At 33.2% G+C, this 22,755-nt stretch overlaps 1 protein-coding gene across 1 annotated transcript in view; it reads left to right on the forward strand.

Annotated features, from left to right (window-relative positions):
• The window catches only part of Klhl1 (kelch like family member 1), a 356,587-nt gene that overhangs the window by 246,205 nt on the left and 87,627 nt on the right, over positions 1-22,755 (forward strand). Inside the window, exon 6 of the mRNA XM_034498949.2 lies at positions 13,266-13,452. Within this exon, the coding sequence (XP_034354840.1) occupies positions 13,266-13,452 (187 nt within the window). The remainder of the gene's footprint in view (positions 1-13,265; positions 13,453-22,755) is intronic.

Here is a 22,755-nt window from a genome sequence, read left to right on the forward strand (position 1 = left end):
CTCCTAATTTTATGTGTTCTTTTGTTTTAAATTAAAATATGATTACAACATTTTCTCCCTTTTCTCCATCCTTCAAACCCTTACATGCACACCTCGTTCTCCAAACCATGGCTTCTTTTTTTTTTTTTTTTTTTTTTTTAACTTTGACCTAACACAGTAATAGGTTTTGATATGACCTTTGAAGTTTTTAATGTTTGGTGTTACCCATCTCAATACCATTCTCTTTACAATGCCCTAGTCCAACTCAAACCACTATCCTTTTCAAACATCACTCCGGAGATCTGAGTTATTTCACCTCTATTTTGAAATCCCTGACAGAGGGCCTTAAAATTTATATCAGCATCTATACATATACTAATTTAATACGTTTTTATCTAACTGTCCTAATCTATCCTTTATATATGTGAGAAAATATGAAGCATTTGTCTTTATGAGTAGGGGTTCCTCATTTAGAGTGATGATTTTGATCTCCAACAATTTACCTGACAATTTCATATCTCATGTATATAAACATATAATATTTGTGATACATATTCATATGCTGAAAAAATATAAAGTTGTTTCTACTTCCTGGCTATTTTGATTAGATCAGGAGCCCTCACAATTGCAAAGTTTATTTATTTTAGGATAGAAATTTTGTTGAGGATATGACCAGGTGTGGATCGATTCCTAAAATTTTGAGGAATACTAGCACTGATTTTTATAGTGGTTGCACCAGCTTGAGTGTCCACAGCAATGAATAAGTAATATTAATTTTCATTTTTTCTGGTGTCTAAACACACTTGGTATATATATATATATATATATATATATATATATATATATATATAGAGAGAGAGAGAGAGAGAGAGAGAGATAGAGAGAGATAGAGAGAGAGATAGAGATAGATAATGTATATAACCATTTTATTCTTTTAAGAATTTTTTTGTCTTTATTCCATGTTCTAATTTTAATTGGGCTATTTCTTCTCATAATGTTTCAGCTTAGTATTTTTTTATGTAATCAAAATACTAACTTTAATTTAGAATTATGATTAGTAGGGACTTTTCCCCATTCTGAAGACTGCCTCTTATCTCAAATGCTTGTTTTACTTATTCTAAAGATTTTTAGTTCCATGATGTGTATTTGTTAATCATTGGCCTCAGTACCTGTGCTACCTGGTTTCTGTTAAAAAAATCCCATTCCTGCACCTAAAAACTGAAGTGTATTTCCATGTAAAAGATTAAGTATATCCAGTTTTATATTGAGATTTATTGAAAGTGCTATTTGATATATATCTCATTATAAAAAACAGTATACAAATTCTATGCCATCAGGGTAACAATATGACTTCTGTTCTACACAGCCAAATATATTGTTTCTTAACCAAAAGCATTAGATAATAATAACCAGAGTTCTATTATGTTATGAAATGCTCAACTTACAAAGTTTTAACATATTCCAAATAATCTTAATATTTCTAGTATAAAGATAAATATACTTGTATGTTAACTTATTCCTGAAAGTTTCTTTCAAGGGTTGCTGATTTCTTATCCGACCTTTAGAAACTCTACGAAGTTCATGCCCAGTGGAATTAGCATTGGTGGGAGGATAATTCCAATCCCTTATTGACTTGCAAGATGCATTCACCTTGATGTGTTCACAGAAACTGATTTCACTGATGATGATCAAAAGAGGAATGTAGGGCTTTGATCAGAATAAATCTGAAGGAAGCTGAAATGTGCAAATACGATGTGATTGAAATTCTTTCTCCATCTTCCCTTAGTGAAATGAGAAAAGCAAAATATATGGATGCTTTTTAATTAGTGTGAGGTAAATTACAAATTAAAAAGGTCTGCTTAAAGATGATAAGACTAAAGAAAAATTGTTTAGTTGAAGGAATGAATGCATTGTTTATAAAATGATAAAGTCAAGTGTTCTTAATGTGAATCAGAATGCAGTGTCTTTAAAGGCTGTCTTTCACATTAATGTCTACATGTTCACAGTTGTTTCTACCATATAACTGACATACTTGCAATATAATGTGGCAGACGTGAGAGAATTATTGCTTTTTATTCTAGCAATGTTTGCTTTTTTAGAGTACTACCAGTAACTTGAGAATATAGTGTTTTACTCATTCACAAATTATCTTGTCTCCAGGCCAGGGGTTAGTACTCTAATTAAAGAGATAGTCAAAGTGAAGATGAGAAACAGGATTAAAAACAGGCATATAATAGCCACCAGATACATAGTACTCTGCTCACATCTTTAGAAAAGTGTAAGCAATCTGAAACAAAACAAAAATCAGCAACACTGATATAAAGATTTGCTAAATTATTCTAGTAAATTTAATTTTATTAAGGTGTCAAAATATTTGTCAATGGCATTGTGGTGTCATCGACCAGGCAGCCTAGGTCTGAAGAGAAGTGATGAGACTTAAACTTACTCTGGCTACAGCTATATTTAACATGCTAAATTTACTACTTTCTCTAAATTAAAAGTCAACAATACTTAATTAGTTCTGTGTTACCATATACATTAGTGTCCCTTGGGTAACATTCATAGTGTATACACTAAGTACAAATGTATAGCTTTCTTGATGTTTTGCTTGTTTGTTTCATCATGGAGTTAATAAAAATGACTTAAAAATTCTTTGTTGGTACTCAGAAACATTTTTATTAAAGGGGAAAGGAAGCATAAATGAGTTGATTAATCATGATAAATTTTCACACTTGCAATAAATTCTTCTCCAATAATATGCTTGAAGAATAAATTCATATATAATAGAAGCTACAAAATGTTTTTCCCAGCTTGCTTTTAATTAAAATAAGTGGATAAGTGAAGAAGTTACATATAAATCTTAAGCAGCACATACCAATACACATACGTACATGTGCATGTCTTCTATAATGTTTATTAACAATATTGTTAAAATGTGTAATTAATTTTGTATGTATTTGTATGCATATGAGTTATGTGTATCAAAAACATACAGGTGCCTACAGAGATCAAGGGACTTTGGACTTTCTACCTCTTTAATAAAAGAGAGAAAAGTGCCTAATAGAAAAAAAAGAGAATGGGTGGTAATTGGGATGCATTGGCTATTAAAGATAGAATGATTGATTTTAATAGAAATATACTAGATAATATAAAATGCACATACAGCTTCATCAGAATTAGAGGAATGGGAAATATGGGTGAGCAGATGAGGTGGAACACCATAAGATATCAGTTGGCATAGCAACCTAAAGATACTGAATAATGTCTACCAATTAATAAAAAAATAATGCTTCAATTGTAACCTAAACATTGATAAATTAAGAAAGCCTTTCTAGTGTGATAAGGATAAACATGTTGGTATACAGCTAAGCCACAGAGATTCTGATCTATGATATCACTGGAACAAAATACTGCTGCCAAAATTGACACAGTGAATGAGTGAATGTTCTAGAATTTATTGGGAGACATATGTTCATACAAAAAATGGGATGATTTGTTTCAGCTATAAAAATTCTAAGCTTTCTCAAACTAAAACAATAAACCCATGTTCAATGAATGAATGTTAATCATAAATTATACCAGCACAAGTCCCACTTCACTTGTGACTAATAAAAACCCTTATTTGGGTTAATTTTATGAGCTCCACTTGTTTTGATTAAGTTGCTATTATTCTTATTGGAATTGCAAGTTTTCCAATTACTTTTCATCTTAAGACAATCAGAGATTCCTGTACTTGAAATAAGATTAATTAACCTGCCTTTTTTTCTCATAAAATGTCTCTACTTGTTTCTTGAAATATTTGAGGTAAGTTCTTTCAGATGTCTCTGATATAAGCTTTATAAGTCAGTTTGAAACAAAAGATGTAGAAACAATTTTTGCTTCTACAGTTTATATTTGTATTCACATATACAGATACTCAAGTCACTTAGACAAGAAAATGATTATGTCATTATAATGTTTTCAATGTAGAAAACTACATTGAAATGTGAGAATCTATTTCGTTAGAGGTACTGAGTGTGAATCAAGCTACAAGTTGACTGTTTATCTGTAGGTAAGCTGGTTTCTTCTATGAAAATCAGAGCTGCACCAGCCCAGCATGTACTGGAACAGTTCCTGAAAAAAGTTGCAGCACTGGTAAAGGAAGGAATACTACAAGTTTTGGCATCTCTGAATGGTTTTCTGTGTCTGACTGGGAACATAGAGCAAAAAGATGGGAATATAGAAAAATCATCCTAGGCATCAGGAATATTTGTTACCCCTCCTGAAAATTAGCAGCTATACCTATGAGATGGTTACTGTGTTGCCTTTAAATTGTATGAACACCGAATCCTTTCATCAGCACCTTAAAACAACTAACAGCTTCAGGGTACACTTAAATTAAATGACACCATGATCTTCCCATGGAATGTCTTTTTCACATATATTCTTTGCATGATACCTATCCTAGTACACTGAAACAGAAATCATTTTGTGCAGTTTATGCAGAATGAACATGATTTAGCATTCATTTATTTATTTTTCAATGACTTTTTTCATTTATGTAAAACAGAAAACATAAGAGACTGTATGCAGCTCACTTCCTTCTCAAAAGCACATCACTTTTTATATTAGTGAATTTTGTTTATAGATATGACCACAGAAGTCGAATTTTTATAAAAATACCTGAGACTAATAGTCTATTTTTTTAATTCCAGGAAAATCAAAATTGTATTTCGGGAAAAAAAATTAAAAGTTCTTGAAGATAGGGATTTAGCTCACTTGGTGGTGTGCTTTTCTTGCATACATGAAGTCCTGGATTCAATTCCAGCATCACTCAACAAAAGTCCTAGAACACGCCCCCCCCCCCCCCCCAATAAACAAAAACCAAAACCAAAATCAACAAACCAAAAACCTTGAAAAGACTTAAACTGCTCAAATTTAATCCACTTATTTTTAAACAACAAACACTGTCACATAAAGGTCAGACAAAGGAAAAAAAAAAAAAAAAAAAAAAGGAAAGCCCAGAAGTCATGAGAATGAACCAGAAGCCTATACATTAACACACTCAGGAGTCTCATAAAAGTATGGAATTAAAATCCATAATATATATTTGGGAAACTTGGAGCAGATCTGTGGAGGCCCTGTGATTGCTGCTTCAGTCTCTGTGATTTCATATGCGATTTGCTCAGTTATGCAAAATGAAAATGATTCATTTTGACATTCAAATGACACAGAGGGCTTGCTCACCTGGTGACCTCCATTCTCCCTGCCTCTGACACTCTTTCTGCTCTTCTTCCAAAAGGTCTATGAGCTCTGAGGGGAGGGATTTGTTTATGACATACCATTTAAACCTGAGTGTTCCAAGGTCTCTGTCTCTGTGAGTCTGTCTGTCTGTCTTCTTTCCCTCTCACCCTCCCTCTCCCTCTCTTTCTCATATCCGGCTGTGAGTTTCTGTATTTGTTCCAATCTTCTGTAAAAGGAAGTCTCTTTGATGATAGATCACCAAGGCCGTGATCTATGTGTATAGAGTAATATAATTAAGAGTCATTTTATCACTACCTTTTTGTCTTGTTTTCTTTTTGAACAGCGGTATTAAGGTCTATCTTCGGTTTCTGAGCTATCTAGTCTTTGGTTCTTGGTCACTCAAACAGTGTTAAACATGAGTTCCATCTTGAGAAGTAGGCTATAACTCAAATACAAAATTTCTTGGCTACTTCCGCAAGCTTAGTGACAATTTTGCCCTAGCATATTTTGCAGGCAGCACAGTATTGTATATCAAAGGTTTTGTGTTTGTTTGTTTTGTTTTGTTGAGTTTTTTGTTTTGTTTTTGTTTGTTTTTTGTTGTTGTTTTGTTTTGCTTTGTTTTTTCTGAGTTGATGAATTTTTTTTTCCTTCTTTGATGGCCTATGAAGTACTTTCCTACACAAAATATACTTGAACACAGGAGTGAAGAGTCGATATAGGCATCAGCAGGACACCTCTCCATGTTCAATGTGATGCATGTCTGTTGTAAACAGCTACAGGACCTTGCTGTCAGTTGTGAAATGTGGCTTTTTTTTTGTCTGTCAAAGGTCTGGGATGTTTGGGGACACATTTGGCTAACAACACAACTGGGTATAATACAATCCTGTTACTAAAATTTTCACTTGGTAACAAGAGATGGCAATTTGAGAAACTATCTCCTCCATTATTTGAAGACTTTAGGATTCCTTTCATATATTTTATTATATGCTGTGACATATTTCCACACTGCCCCTCAAATACAACCCATTTCTAGCTCTCTCCACATAATTGTATCACTTGCCCCTATCTGATCCTCCTTTCCCACACCTTTCATCAGATCTATTTTACTTCCCCACTCTCTAGGATATCCAGGTATCTCCATAATCCCTTCATCTATACCTAATCTGTGGATTGCAGTTTAGTTATAACTTAGTGGCTAATATACACATATAAGAGAATATATACTATATTTATCTTTCTGTTACATTACTCTGAATGATTTTTTAAAATTTACATTCATTTGCTTGTAAATTTCATGATGTCAATTTTAAACAGCAGAATAATACTCTGATGTGTAACTGTACCACAGTTCTCAAATCATTCTGTTGTTAAGGGGTATCTATATTGTTTGCAATTTCAGGTTACTGTGAATAAAGAAGCTATGTACATAGTTGAGCAAGTGACTTTAGGGTAAAGTATTCTTCAGTGTGTGCCCAAGTGTGTTATACCTTGTTCTTGAGATAGATTGTTTTCCACATCTGATGAATTGCCACTCTTTTTTCCATAGTGGCTATACAAAATTTTCCTCCAGATAGCAATGAATTCCGTTATTCCATATCCTTGCCAGCATGAGCTATCCCTTGTGTTATTGAGTTTAACCATTCGGACATTGTAAGATGAAATTTCATAGAGGTTTTGATTTACATTTCTTTGATGGATTAGGATGTTGAACATTTCTTCAACTGTATGATAAACCATCTCTGTGGGATGAATCATACTTGATTAAGTTAAGTAATATTTTGATATGTTATTGGATTTGATTTTTAAGTATTTTATTGAGTATATTTATATCTATGATATTACATTAAATTAGTCTGTAATTCTTTTGGATTGTTGGGATTTTATGTGGTTGGGTTATCAGGGTAATGGTGGCCCCATAAAAATATTAAAGCAATGTTTATTAGGTTTCTATTTTGTTGAATAGTTTGATGTATAATTGCAATAGCCTATTTGAAAGTCTGATTGCATAATGCTTTAAAGTCTTCTGGCCCTGGAGTTATTTATGCTGGAATTCTTTTAATCATGGCTTCTATTTCACTCATGGCTATACATAGGTTTAGGTTAGTTGACTATATAATCATAATTTAATGTTTGTGAGTGGTACACACTGAGAAAATTATTCATTTCTTATAGATTTTCCAATTTGGTAGAGTACAAGTTTTTAACATATGTCCTTATGATGCTCTGTATTTCATTAGTGCTTGTTATTTCTACATTTCCATTTCTATTTTTTTTTAATTTGGATATTCCTTCTCTGCCTTTTAGTAATTTGGATAAAATCTCGTCAATCTATTGAATTTTCTCATAGAACTAACTCTGTTTCATTGATTGTTTGTGCTGCTCTTGTTGTTTCTTTTTATTGATTTTTAGCCCTGAGTTTCTGCCAATCAACTCCTTTTGTATGTTATTTTGTTTTTCTGTTTTAGAGTTTTAAGTGGTGCTGTTAAGTTGTAAGTATTTGGTCTCCCCACGTTCTGTATGTAGGCATGTATTAGAATAAACTTGCCTCTTAGAACTATTTTCATTTTGTCACATATGTTTAGGGTATTTTCTGTACTTATTTTCAATCAGTTATAGAAGGTGTTTAATTTATTTATCTTGATTCACTTTTTATTCATCAATTTTCATTCAGTAGAGAGTTGTTCAGTTTTAATGAGTTTATCAGCTATAAGCAATGGTGATCTGATAGAATACTGGGTATTAGTTTAATTTTCTTGTATTTATTGAGACTTGCTTTATTACCAAGAATGTCACTAATTTTAGCAAAAGTTCCATTAGATGATGAAAAGAAGGTATATTCTTTTGTATTGGATGAAATTTTTTATGAATGTATTCTAGGTTCTTTGATTCATAATATCTGTTATTTCTAGCACTTCTTTGTTTAGGTTTTGTCTGAATATCCTATCCTTTGGTTAGAGTGGTGTATTAAAGTCTTATACTATTGGTGTGTTAGGATAAATATGTGATTAAATTATAATAGTAGTTTTCTTTACACACTTGTGTCCCTTTTGTTTGGAGCATAGAAATTAAGATTGAAATGTCATCTTTGTGTATTTTTTTCCTTTGATGAGTATGTACTGTCCTTCCCAATCTCTTTTTGATTAGTTTTGACTTGAAGTCTATTTTCTTCAATATTTAAATTGTCACACCAGCTTACTTCTGAAGTCCATTTGCTTTGAAAAAAAATTTCCAACATTTTACTCTGAGATAAATTTACTTTAAGGGAAAAAAATCACCTACTGTTCCTGTTGAGATGTGTTTCTTTGATACAGCAGAAGATGGATTCTCTTTTGCATACATTCTGTAAGTCTGTGTCATTTTTGATGAGTAATTGAGAGCATTGATGTTCAGTGATATCTATCATTGATTCTTGTTTTATTTGTTATTGTTGTTTTGTTGCTTTTGTTTATGGTGGTAATGGTAGTAGTGGTGGTAGTGAGAGATGAGTGAGATTGTGTACTTCCATTTTTTTTTATTTTGCTCATATAAGATATTTAGTCCCTGTGTTTTCATAATTGTATTTAACTTACTTAGGTTGAAGTTTTCCTTTGAATACTGTCTGTAGGGCTAGATTTGTAGAGTGATATATATTGATTAAATTTGGGTTTATTATGGAATGTCTAATTTATCCATCTATGGTGATTAAAATATTTGCTGGTTTTGTACTCTGAGATGGCATCTGTGGTGTTTTAGATTCTGCATCACAAGTTCTTATGACTTTAAAGACTCTGTTGAGAAGGGCAGGTCTTAAATAATAAGACATATATAATATTTTGTCATTTTGTTTTCAAATGTGACATAGTTTTATAAATCTAATAATATAAATCTAATAATCAATGACTATATTCTACTGCTGCTTTGATCTATATTCAGCTCAGCTATTTCTTTAGTTTTTACTCAGTATTATTCTCTAGATTGCCATGAATTCATGAACATATGAAAGATATGGATGTGATCAATATACTTTATAGACATTCTACTAGCTTTCTGCCCTTTAAAACTACATTTTAATTATTAATATTTATTGAAGATTTAAAAATTATAACTGGTAATTTAAGGAAATCAAGAGACTCCCAGGACACAACGAGGATGACATTAGCTGAAATATCCAATAAAGAGAAGAGAGAACTTGTAGAGGCCATATTCAGTGGTTAGGCTTGGCCCCTGGTTGAGGAATGGGTTCACCCACCCATCTCAAAAATTTTAACCCCGAATTGCTCCTGTCTAAAGGAAATACAGGTGTAAAGAGTGGAGCAGAGACTAAAGGAAAGGCCATCTAGAGACTGTCTTACCTGGGAATCCATCCCATCTGCAGACACCAAACTCAGACACTGATGCCAAGAAGTGGAGTGATATAGCTGTTTTCTGAGAGGCTCTGCCAGAGCCTGATCAATAGAGATGCAGATGCTTGCAGCCAACCTTCAGACTGAGGACAGGGACCCCAATTGAGGAGTTAGGGGAAGGACTGAAGATGATGAAAGGGTTTATAACCCCATAGGAAGAACAATATCAACTAACCAGACACTCCAGAGCTCCCAGAGACTAAGCCACCATCCAAAGAGGGACCCATGTGGAGGGACCTATGGCTTCAGCTGCACATGTAGCAGAGGATTACCTTATCTGGCTTCAACAGGAAGGGAGGCCCTTGGTCCTGTGGAGGATCAATTACTCAGGGTAAGGGATCAATGCTAGGGTGGTGAGGTGGGAGTGGGTGTGTGGGTAGGGAAGCATCCTCACAGAAGCAGGGAGAGTGGGGTAGAATATGGGTTTGCAGAGGGGAACCCTAGAAAGGGAATAAAATTTGAAATTTAAATAAATATAATAACCAATAAAAATAGATAAATAAATAATAAAATTATACAGTGAGACTTAATTATTTTCCTACCTTTCCCAACTGCTCCGAGATACTCTCCCACTTCTTTACCTACCAGACTTGTGTCGTCTTTTTCTTTTCAACATATCAGTTCCAAATTACATTGGTTATACATTCTTGGTAGTGAACACATGCTCTCACTGGAACATGGTACATTTATCAGGATCTACATTCTGAGAGAAAATGGAAATGTGACTCTTAAGCAGCTGTAGTTGTTAATAACTCTTCACTTTGGGTTAAGACTTAATGCCTAGCTCTCCTCTGCATATAGACACCTGATATGGCTTGAGTTTCTTCGGGATTGTGTATGTTGTCATATCCAGTATAAAGCAACATGTACATTTGCCATGCTATGTTCCAAAGACACTGTTTTATTATGTTTATCTAATACTTTTACTTCTTAGATACTTTTCACATTAACTTCAGTCAGCTATTTTGGGTTCTAGAATGAAGTAGTATGATACAGATGTCCCTTTTAAGTCAGTTTACTCTCTTACTATATTTACCTGGACTGGTCTCTCACTTAATGGTCATCGACTACAAAGAGAAGAATCCCAGTTAAATGTTAAGAGATGAATTAATCTGTATATATAAAATATCCATAAATCAGATGAAATATTTCTGTGTCTGTGTTCCATCACTTAAGATGACTGTTTCAAGCTTTAACCATTTGCCTGTGAAAGTAAACCCATAATATTGAGTAAAGTGGGAGCAATGATTAAAATATTTCCCATATAAAAATTTTCACATCAACATGTTGGCAGCCAAAGTACATGGCTTAAACATGAAAATGCACCCCCAGACAGAGTTATTAATTTAACAGGCTGGCAGACCAAGGATGGGTAAGATTCTGCACAGAAACTTACTAACATAAGACAGAAGTGTATTGCTTTTGATAATGCATATTCAATGATGGGTAAGGAAGGCATTCTTGTCAGAACTACCTAAGACAGCCTCAGTCTTGTTAATGAAATTTAAAAAGGGGTAGAGGTAGAGAGTTTTGGGGACTGTTTAGCAAGAATCTGACAAGGTCCATGGATAAGGAAATGGGTTGCTTGGCAAGAATATGTCATGGGCCAAGGACAAGAAAGTAGGCTTCAGGCAGGAATCTGACATTAGTCTTGAATAAAAAAGTAATTTCAGACATGAATCTGAATCTTAGGCCAGAATAAAAAGGTAATTTCAGGCAGGAATCTAAATATTAGGCTAGAACAAAGAAGTAATTTCAGACAGGAATTTCAATTTTAGGTTAGAACAAGGAAGTATGCTTCAAACATGATAATGATTTTGGGCTAGGGCAGGGAAAGTAGGCTCAGATATTTTGGTCATCCTGACAAGCCCTTAGAAACAGTGATCATGGAAGTTATCATGTGACTTTGTTTATTGCCTTGCTTGTTCTTTGACTATTTGTGTTTATTGTCTTGCTTCTTCCTTGACTATTTACATCTATTGTATTGCTAGTCCCTCAACCTAGAACTGACCTTAATATTTTCATGTAATTAAAATTGTATAAAAGCAAAAAGGAGGAGGAGGATGGTATAGGAAGGTTCTAGAGAGGGGAAATGGGGAAAGGGAATGATGTCTGTATTGTAAATAAATAAAATATCCAATAACAATGTTTTAAAGACAGATGAGGGAAGCATATTAGTTTATGAGACCTTAAAAGATATATTTTAAAATTTCATTCCCAAATAATTCAGAAAAATAGAAAAAAATACAAAAATCTTTATTTTTAGAAGGCAATATTACCTTTATACCATAACCAGAATAATATCCACGAGAAAAAGCATATTTTATTCTAATATCTTTGATAAAATGTAGACTAAAATATTCTCAGCAAAATGCTTGCATGTATAATGCATCAAAAATATCATCTACCAGTTTTATTGCAAAGATACAGGTACAATGAAGGTACATAAACAAATATATTTTACTATATAAACAGACTTAAAGAAATAAATCATATGACCAATTCATTGGATGCAGAAAAACACTTTTACACAGTTTAATACTGGTTTATGTAAAATATCCTAAAGAATTAAAGGATACTATGGACATATATAATAAAAAATAATAATTTACTTTAAGTAATAGTTTAGAAAATAAATATTCTTAATTTAATATTAATTAGATTACATATACTTTAATAAGACTGTGATAAGACATATAACTCCAAGTGTTACTATGTTTAATTATGATAATATGTGATGTGGTTTAATAGTTTAAAGAAGTATCTGTAAGTGATACAAAGGATCATTATGAATATTTTCAATAATGCTGAAACAAAGAATTAAACTGAATATCATCAAAAATTTTGTCCAATTCACATTAATCCTATATATTTACTTAGATTGAACAAACTGAAAGGTAGTTATGTTTCTTGTTTCTATTATGTAATGCATAATATTTACTTTATTTAATTAATTTATTATATTGGACACAAAATTAAGAAAATTAGAATCACTTCAATGACTAACATCTATAAATAGTTTTAAAACAAAATTGAAGTTAATAATGATTTGCCCCTCACATTTATTTTCAAATTAAGTTGTAAACAATATGCATGTATACAGAAGACCTTTATCCACATGCAAAATTTAGAAAAGCAAGAAAATAAGAGTAGAAAGTAACATTTACTGAAATTAAGTTAAAGATGTATTTTAATTATATTAAACTATTAAAATAATTTTATCCAGTCAAGTATTAATGCCAATAATAGCTTGTAAAGCTTAATACTTAACAAACTTAGCTTATATTATTAAAACATTTTCATACTATTAATTTGCATTTTGATAAAAATAAGAACACACAATTATTTATAAACAAATTAATCTTTCCTAATTAGCTAAAAGTCACATTAATAGCGAGAATTTTAAATTCACCCTTTTAATATTAATGACATTTTACACATATATCAAAATTGGAAGATTAATGAATTTAAGGAATCAATTTATTAACCACAGCAATTGCATATTTAAATATTTTGGTTCCAATGTGAATATTTTGAAGGAAAAATAGGAAAGATTGCTATCCAAATGTGTTCCAAATGTAAAAGTAATGGCAAAGGAATTAACCTTCTATTGTCAATACATAGAGCATATGTTCACCAGTTCAGCATACACTATTAACAGTGGCTGCATATTATTCACAGATACTGGCTGACCTTGAAAACCATGCACTATTCAAGAATGATCTGGAATGTCAAAAACTGATTCTGGAAGCAATGAAATATCATCTATTGCCCGAAAGAAGAACTTTAATGCAAAGCCCAAGAACTAAGCCCAGAAAATCTACAGTTGGAACTCTTTATGCAGTGGGGGGAATGGATAATAACAAAGGTATGTGAATCTAGATCTCCACTAGCCCATACCCTGTGGTGTACCCTGACTCAATTTTAATAATGTAAGTTGTATAAACTAACAATATTTACACAGTAACACTATAACAGTGCAATTAAAAAGTGAGGGAAACTTTAAAACTGTTTCTTATTTATAGTCTGTAGTCCCTGTCTTCATAACATTGATTTATTATATTTGGAATTAAAATAAAATTTAAATGACCTTGTTGGGAAAGCAGGAACTAGATGTTGAATATATTGGAATAATACTTCAGTTCTGTGACAAAGATATACATTATGAGAAGATAGAGAATCTAGGAGTGCAATAATGAAGTGGCTCTACTACTGAGGAGCTGAGCATCTCACACTGAAGAGAGAAAGATGGATAGAAAAAAAGTAATTAGTGTATTGTCAGTGGAAATAGTAAATTCTGAATTAAATTTTATGTCTCAATAATTTCTTAGTTTGTTTAAGAAACCATATGTACACTTTAAGAATTTGTTATATGGGTTTTGAAAAAATGTGATAAATATGACTACATTGGTTCTCTATCTCTTTAGTTTACACACAAGTCACATACACACACACATATGTTCATCCATGTTTTGGCACACATACACACACACAGAGTGTTACAGATAAACTGTGTGTATACTCTACTGAGTGAATGCCATTTGCTGTTTCTAAATCATATAATTCACAATGAAAATTTAACATGTATGATCAATTGTAGTTGTATGTATTCATAGGACAAATGTTGTAAGCATTAAATAATAAATAAATATTGCCAAAACATAACTATACTTTCAAAACAAAAATGAACAGTAGTGTTAATTTGAATTTTTAGCTATTTAACAGCTGTTACTTTTTAAATAACTTCTGCAGAATACTTAATGACATTACAGTATTCTCTCTGGAATTTTTCTTTTATCCAAACAAACACTAATCTGGCCATAAATATCAAGCAAAAATATTTTTATACATGGTATATTGTCTACTTATATTTTAGACTCCTGATTTTTTTTAAAAAAAATATTAACATTGAAGCTGGTGAAATCTGTGTCTTTAGTACTGTTGCTAGAAGACAAATAATGAGAGAATAGATGGTCTGTTAAGTGAAATTATTTGTGAAAATTCGATTTTTTTCTATCCTGAAAATAGTCTTTCTTAAACGAAGAAATTCTTGTGATATTAAATTTTCCCGAGTTATCTTAATTCTTTTTATTTAATAATTATGAATAACCACTCAATATTATCACACTTATTTGAACACCGTAACGTATTTGGTATAGGTATTCTTCACATTATCAAATGAAAAATGTGAGCACAATTCAGACTCAAACCCTTTGATCTAAAATGGCGTTCAGCTTACATGTTATGCTAGGGCAATGATAGCACAGTCTTTGAGAGTAACCCACCATACTTTGATATGAGTTCCAATCCTGAAGATCGAACTGCTTGGGTGCTCAAGAACTTGACACAATATGTTCAATTTGACTTAGAGTAATACCAAAAAAAATGTCTAAATAAAACAGAAAACAAGACAATTAAAAACAATCATAAATCAGCTCCTACAGTATGTCATTACATTCTGCTATACTGTAGTATATCAGTTCCTTTCTCAGCCACCATCAAAGGAAACTGAAAGAGTGTAAGAGCCAGAGGGGATGGAGGATATTATGAAAACATAGTCCTTTAAATATACATGATCAAAGCTCATATGATCCCATAGAGACTGAGAGTCGAATGCACAGGGATGGTCCATTGAATCCAGATGGAAGGAGTTGTGGTGAGAAAATGGAAGAAGTAGAGGAATGGGAGACTTTTACTGGAATATAAAATATGAGAAAAAAATCTATTTTCAAGAAAATGAACACATACATGCACACACACACACACACACACACACACACACACACATATATATATATATATATATATATATAGAGAGAGAGAGAGAGAGAGAGAAAGAGATGACAGACAGATGGATAGATAGATAGAGAGATAGAGAGATAGATAGATAGATGCAGTTGAAATATAAAGATGCCAAATATTGGCTTAATATTCTTATGGGACAGAAAGATAATACTGAATATGAAATTAGATGTATAAATATGAAGACTATGATCTGTTTAAGAAATAAGAGGTATTGGAACTGATTTTAAAAAGAACAACTAATATTAACTCGTGATGAAAACTATAAACTAGCTAAGACCTAGAAGTTTTTTTTTTCCTGCTTGGGAACTCTGAAAGTCTTTTATAAACAGGTGATACTCTTCTAGAGGGACCATCATTTAAATAAGAGAGCAATGCATGTTTAAATACTTGATGTCACTTAAAATCCCCAAGCCTTGAAATCTCAGCAGATTATTCTAATGGTGTAGAAGTAGAATGATCTTATGAGATGCAGTACATAAAAGCAAAACCTAACATTGTCAGACAGTGCTTGCTCTCTGTCTGTCTATCTGTCTGTCTGTCTCTGACTCTCTCTCTGTCTCTCTCTCTCTCTGTCTCTCTCTCTCTCTCTCTCTCTCTCTCTCTCTCTCTGTGTGTGTGTGTGTGTGTGTGTGTGTCTGTGTGTATGTGTGTTTACTACAAATGAAGGTACCTCAGCAGTAACCAGAAAGACCCTTCTTACTTTATTATGTAATAAATCCAGATATGCTAGTAACTGAACGTAAGAGTATAAAGATTCTGTGAAATAATAGCAGTGTTATATAGGAAAGATAGGTGGTAATACATTGTTTATGAAAGTGACATTCATATGCACATTAGGATGCCTAAATGCCTTGTAAGAAAATTATAATACAATTCAAGAATGAAAACCCAAATAATAATTAAATAATAAATGTAAATTTTCAGTGTGCTGTGCAGGTGTTTCATTGTGATGATTAAGATAAAATAAAGAAACTTTTATACATGCAAAGCAAGTGTTACCACTGAAATATTTTCCCTGAAAATTGCTATGTTTGGAATAGGATGTTTCCACAGAAACCCCTTTCATTGCAAGATTAATTCCCAGATGTTTTCCTTACTAGATAGAACATTTATTAATATAGATAAGGTGAGGAGGTAAAGTTTCTGAGGAAAACTTAATGAATGCATTTGCAGCTTTGACTTTTTCTAGTCTGTTTTCCAGTTCTATGAAATGACTGTTTGTTATGTTCTTATCATTTATTTAGCAGAGCCAAGCAAATGTGATGTGAAATGATGAAATAAAATAGTCATTCTTTTGAGTCGATTAACTGACATATTTTTTAATGAGATAACAAAGAGAAAGTTTGCATATTTATATTGCTTGTCACTAAAAATTTGAAGAAAAACATACCAGTAAGAATGAAATAATTTTAGCATGATTTAAATAATTTAAGTATATTTGCTACATTTATTAATACTTATTAAATGTCGATTCCTTCGCTTTTGTTTATTTATTTATTTTTATTTTATGTGTGGGCATGTTTTGCCCAATTGTTTCTGTGCACTTGCACTATATTGGCACTGCTTCAAGTAGTCTTAAGATAGTCTCGATCTCCTAGAACTATAGTTATACACATAAGTTTCTATGTTATTGCTGCAAATAGAGCCCAGTTCCTCAGCAGGAACAACAAATGTTCTTAAGTACAGAGCCATCTCTCAAGCCCTAATACTCCTTATTTGTATATTTTCTCTTTGAAAAATGTAAGTGTACATTGTTTGCTCTGTTTTTTTCCCCTCAGGCAGAGTGTCACTACATAGATAAGATTGGCTTGACAGTCAGTGAGATCCAGATAAGTCTTCCTCATAAATCCTTAGATTAAAGACATATTTCATCTTTAAAGTTTTGATGTGCTTGATTATAGACATAATGAGAAGTTACAAAACATGAATTTCTCTTTTTCTAGTTGGTTTTTTTTTCATTTTATTTCAATGGCTATATACCATATAATATCCACATATATATATGTATACATATATATATATATATATCCTGTGTAATATATATGTGTAATATATATATACATATTACATAGGACAGTATTGGCATTTTCTCTCTTTTAAAATTAAAAAAAACATTTTTTAATACCTTAGAGATTTTCTGTAAGAATCTAGTCAGTTTCATAACAAGCCTAGCAAATTCTGAAGGAATGATGAATATTGTATAAGAAACTACACTGAGCTTGGGAAAACATTAAGTTTCTGCATCCAGGATGCATTTTCTTTAGGCAGACAGTTAAAGAAAGAATATTGCCTTCCAAAAACAAATAAGGTATTTTCAGAAGAATATTTATCACCTATGAGAGCTGTCCTCCTATTTTACTTTCAGTAATTATACCTGACCTCTCTTTCTTAGCATATCAGAATGCTCTCTTAATTCTTATCACAAGATCTGGCTCTTTCAACTTCTGAGACTGAACAAAATTTTAGAAATATTTCTCAAGCTACATTTAGCATCTTTGCACCCAACTTCTGCCTTGATTGCTATCTTATCTTAAATTAATTAGAAATAAGGAAATACCTAGATCCCACTAGCAGCTGTACCATCCTAGGCTATCCTGAGGGATGTGAATTCTGAGGTCCTGACTACTGTAGGCTCTGAACAGTCCATGATTTGCCAAGGTCAAGTGCCTGAAGAGAGTCCTCCAGCAACATTCTGGGATGGCTCACTTCCTGGCCTCTGTGCATAGAGTTTTCTTCCAAGTAAAAACAGAAAACAGTCCTGGCCTTACTGTTCTACATTCTGATGCATCTGGACATTAGCCTCTTCAATAAAATGTCATTTTTAGTTGTGTGCATTTGGAAAAAAAGCTAAATAATTATTTAACCCAAAGCTTCAGAGTTACTCCTGTGAAAGCTGATGCAAGAAACAGAGAACCTCTGTACTAGAGTGATAGAATTTTCTATCTGAAACTGCTTGATTTTTTTCAGATATATAATAAATTTACAGATTTTACTTCATTTCTATATTTATTTCATGTCACAGTGAAAATTTCTCTGCCTTTGTGAGGGACTTCTTCTTGGAGATTAAATTGAAGGCCATCCCAGTCCTTTCTATATATGTCACAATATTTATTATAATCATCGTAATCCTCCATAAATTAAATCATGATTAGTATTCTTAAGATGCTTAATTTTATATAAAACTTACATGTGATATTTAGGAAAATATGATGTTTTTAAAAATGAAATGAAAACAATACATTTGGAGTATACTTGTGAATATTTTTTCTAATAGATTAGATGTCTAATTGGTTGAAGCTATAGATATGTTATACAGAGCTGCAGGTCTATTCATATAGTTTATGTATCATGACTGATATTGGCAATACTTAAAAGCATAGGAGTATATACCTTTTACTAGCTGTTTTTATATGCACATTCACATTAATATCCTTGTGTTTAGAGCAGTAATATTTTGGTGTAATAATTAATAATTAACACTCTTTGGAGCATTTTGGGGCTTACATTATAAGTTCATTCTGATGTGGCAAGGCTTGCTGGCTTAGAGCCATGGCAACTTTTCTAAGTGTACCAAACTGGACGTCCAGTGTGTCTGGTATGTTCTACTGCATTGTTTTGCATTGATCAAAAGAAAAGTAGATCTCCAGACATCATTCCTGGTATGCATAACATTAGCTTTCTGGGACAGCTACTTCCATGTTCAACCAATTTTTGATAATTCTCTCTCTCTCTCTCTCTCTCTCTCTCTCTCTCTCTCTCTCTCTCTCTCTTTCTGTCTCTCTCTGTCTCTGTCTCTCTCTCTTTCTTCTGAAAAATGTATCCTACTTTAAAATTCCATGATGTAATGTGATTTTATGTGATTCAACAGGATAAAATTGGGAATTATTCCAAGATGCTAGAAAAAAGGACTTGCATATTTTCACCATAAATATTTTGTGGTAAATGAGGCAACAGATATCTTTAACCTGGTTACCCATGAACACGTATTGAAACATCACATTGAATGTGTGCTTGTTTCTATCACTGAACCGAAATATGTGGGATAAATAATATATATGGAAGAAAAGTTTGCATTCTTCATTCTCTGAGATGCTTCTGTCATTGGTTAGTTTTATTTATTTATTTATTTATTTATTTATTTATTTATTTTTACTTGGTAGCACAGTACAAGCTAATGGCAGGGCACTGGAGAAAGAGGTCTGTGCCAATTGTAACAGAATAAAATTTAAAAAGGTAAAGATTGTCAATAGGGCTGCAGACTTATTTACAAGCCAGAGCAATTAGACAAGAAAAGGAGGTCAAAGGGATACAAATTAGAATGGGAGAAGTTAAAATATCACTATTTTCAGATGTTTTGATAATATACCTAAGCGACCCCAAGAATTCTACCAGAGAACTCCTAAACCTGATAAATAACTTCAGCAAAGTGGCTGGATATAAAATTAACTCAAACAAATCAGTAGCCTTCCTCTACTCAAAGGATAAACAGGCTGAGAAAGAAATTAAGGAAATACATCCTTTACAATAGTCACAAATAATATAAAATACCTTGGTGTGAATCTAACCAAGCAAGTGACAGATCTGTACAACAAGAACTTCAAGTCTCTGAAGAAAAAAATTGAAGAAGATCCCAGAAGATGGAAAGGTCTCCCATGCTCATGAATGGCCATTTTACCAAAAGCAATCTACATATTCAATGCAATCCCCATCAAAATTCCAACTCAATTCTTCACAGAATTAAAATGAACAATTTGCAAATTAATTTAGAATAACAAAATACCCAGAAAAGTCTAGAGGGAGAGAAGGCACATGAGCTGTATTTGTTGTGACTGAGGCAGCCACACTGATGAATGACATTGGACATGCACAGCGCTAGTTGAGACTTCTTCCTCCTAAACAGAAATATGCCTTTGTTTTATTTAACCAGCAAGGCTTGGTTGCTATCTCTCTTTTTCTCCCAATTTTATCAGTATTTTAAAGGTAGGTATCAAACCTTATGACCTGAAGTTCAAGTGCAGCCAACCATTTTTGTATCGTTTACAACTGTGTTTCTTTGATTTTAATGGTTGGAAAAATATAAAAGAAAAATGATAAAACTTCATGATTTGACTTACATTTTGAATTCCATAAAATTTAATTGGGTGTTGCTCATTTGTTTACCTTTTATTTAGTTCATTATATTCTATGGTGGTCATGTAGGAGCAACAGAGAAATTCACAAGGCAACTTACAAATTCTTTGGTTTTTATTTCCTGTCTTCTTTCTTCTCTCTCTCTCTCTTTCTCTCTCTCTCTCTTTCATTTTTTATTAATTATTTCATTTGTTTACATTGTAAATGATATCCCCCTTCCCAGTTATGCCTCCACAACCCCCTATCCCACATCTGCCTTCTCCTTCCCTTTGCCTCTATGAGATTGCTCCCCCACCCACTCTTCCACCCACTCCAGCCCCATGGCTCCAGCATCCCCCTAAGCTGTGGCATCAAGCCTCATCAGGACTGAGGGTCTCCCACCTCTTTGATGTTAGACAAGGCCATCCTCTGCTACATATGTATCTAGAACCCTGGATTCCTCCCTGTACTCTCCTTGGTTGGAGATCTACTCCCCGGGAGCATGGAGGTCTGGCTAGCAGACATTGTTCTTCCTATGGGGTTCCAATCCTTCTATTCTTCTATAGTTCTTCCACCAGCTCCCTGACCAGGGTCACTGAGGTCAGACAGGTGGTTATAACCAAACATCCTTATCTGCATTAGTCAAGTGCTGGCAGAACCTTCCAGAGAACAGCCACACAAGGTTTCTGTCAGCAAACTTCTCTTGGCAACAGCAACAATGTGAGCGTTTGGTGTCTACAGACAGGATGCATCCCCAAGTGGGGCAGTTCCCACATCTCCCTTTTTTCAGTCTCTGCTCCTTTTCTTTGTCTCTGTCTTTCCTATGAACAGGAACATTTCTGGATTAAAAACTTTGAGATGGATGGGTGGTCCCATCCCTTACCTGGGGGCCATGCCTATCCAGTGGAAGTGTTCTCTACAGGTTCTATCTCCCCTTAGCTGAGCATTTTGACTAAAGTCCTGGGAGCCTCCCTTCCCTGGCCTTTGGGACTCTCCAGTGGCTATCCCAGTTCCTCATCCCCCACTTCTACATATTTGCAGGACTGAAGCAACCACATCTTGGTCTTTCTTCCTCCTAAGCTCCATATGGTCTGTGGGTTGTATCATGGACATTGCGAACTTTGGGGTTAATATCCATTTATCAGTGAGTACATACCTTGTTTGTTCTTTTGTGTCTAAGTTACTTCACTCTGGATATTTTCTATTTCCATCCATTTGCCTACAAATTTCGTGAAGTCATCATTTTTACTCACCGAGTAGAACTCCATCGTGTAAATGTACCACATTTTCTGTATCTGTTCTTTTGTTGAGAGACATTTGGGTTATTTTCTAGGTTCTGGCTATTATATGTAAGGCTACTATAAATATAATGAAGCATGGGTCCTTGTTACATGTTGGAGTATCTTTTTAGTATATGCCCAGGAGTGGTACAAATGGGTCTTCAGGTAGAACTATTTCCAATTTTCTCAGGAAACACCAGATTGATTTCCAAAGAGGTTTTACTAGCTTGCAGGCCCACCAACAATAGAGGAATGTTCCTCTTTCCCCACACCCTCACCAACATGTGCTATCACCTGAGTATTTGATATTAGCCATTCTGACTGATGTGAGGAGGAACCTCAGGATCCTTTTCATTTGCATTTCCCTGATGACTAAGAATGTTGAACATTTATTTAAGTGCTTCTCAGACATTTGAGATTCCTCAGTTGATAATTCTCTGTTTAGCTATGTACTCCATTTTTAATAGGGTTATTTGCTTCCCTAGAGTCTAACTTCTTGAGTTCTTTGTATATTTTGGATATTAGCCATCTGTTGGATATAAGATTGGTTAAAATCTTTTCCCAGTCTTTTGGTTGTCATTTTGTCCTATTGACAGTGTCCTTTGCCTCACAGAAGTTTTGTAACTTTATGAGGTCCCATTTGTTGATTATTGATCTTAGAGCATGAGCCATTGGTGTTCTGTTCAGGTGTGTGTGTGTGTGTATGTGTGTGTGTATGTGTGTGTGTGTGTTTCTCGGAGCTTTACCATAAAGAAGCAAAATGGAATTAGAAGAGACTCAAAATTAGTCACCTTCAGACATTGGAAGAAATGACATGGGATGATGTGATGAGAATTACATAAAGGAGCAATTTGTGGACTGGGAACAGGAAGACAACTTACACTTGATGGAATTACTCACAGTAATGATGTCATGATTTATCAAAGCTTGCTGCTTGGAAACAGGTGTTATTGAAGTCTATAGTAGTTCAGGAAATC

Source organism: Arvicanthis niloticus, chromosome 3, assembly GCF_011762505.2.
Source record: "Arvicanthis niloticus isolate mArvNil1 chromosome 3, mArvNil1.pat.X, whole genome shotgun sequence".
In the NCBI taxonomy this organism is placed as follows: Eukaryota; Metazoa; Chordata; class Mammalia; order Rodentia; family Muridae; genus Arvicanthis; species Arvicanthis niloticus.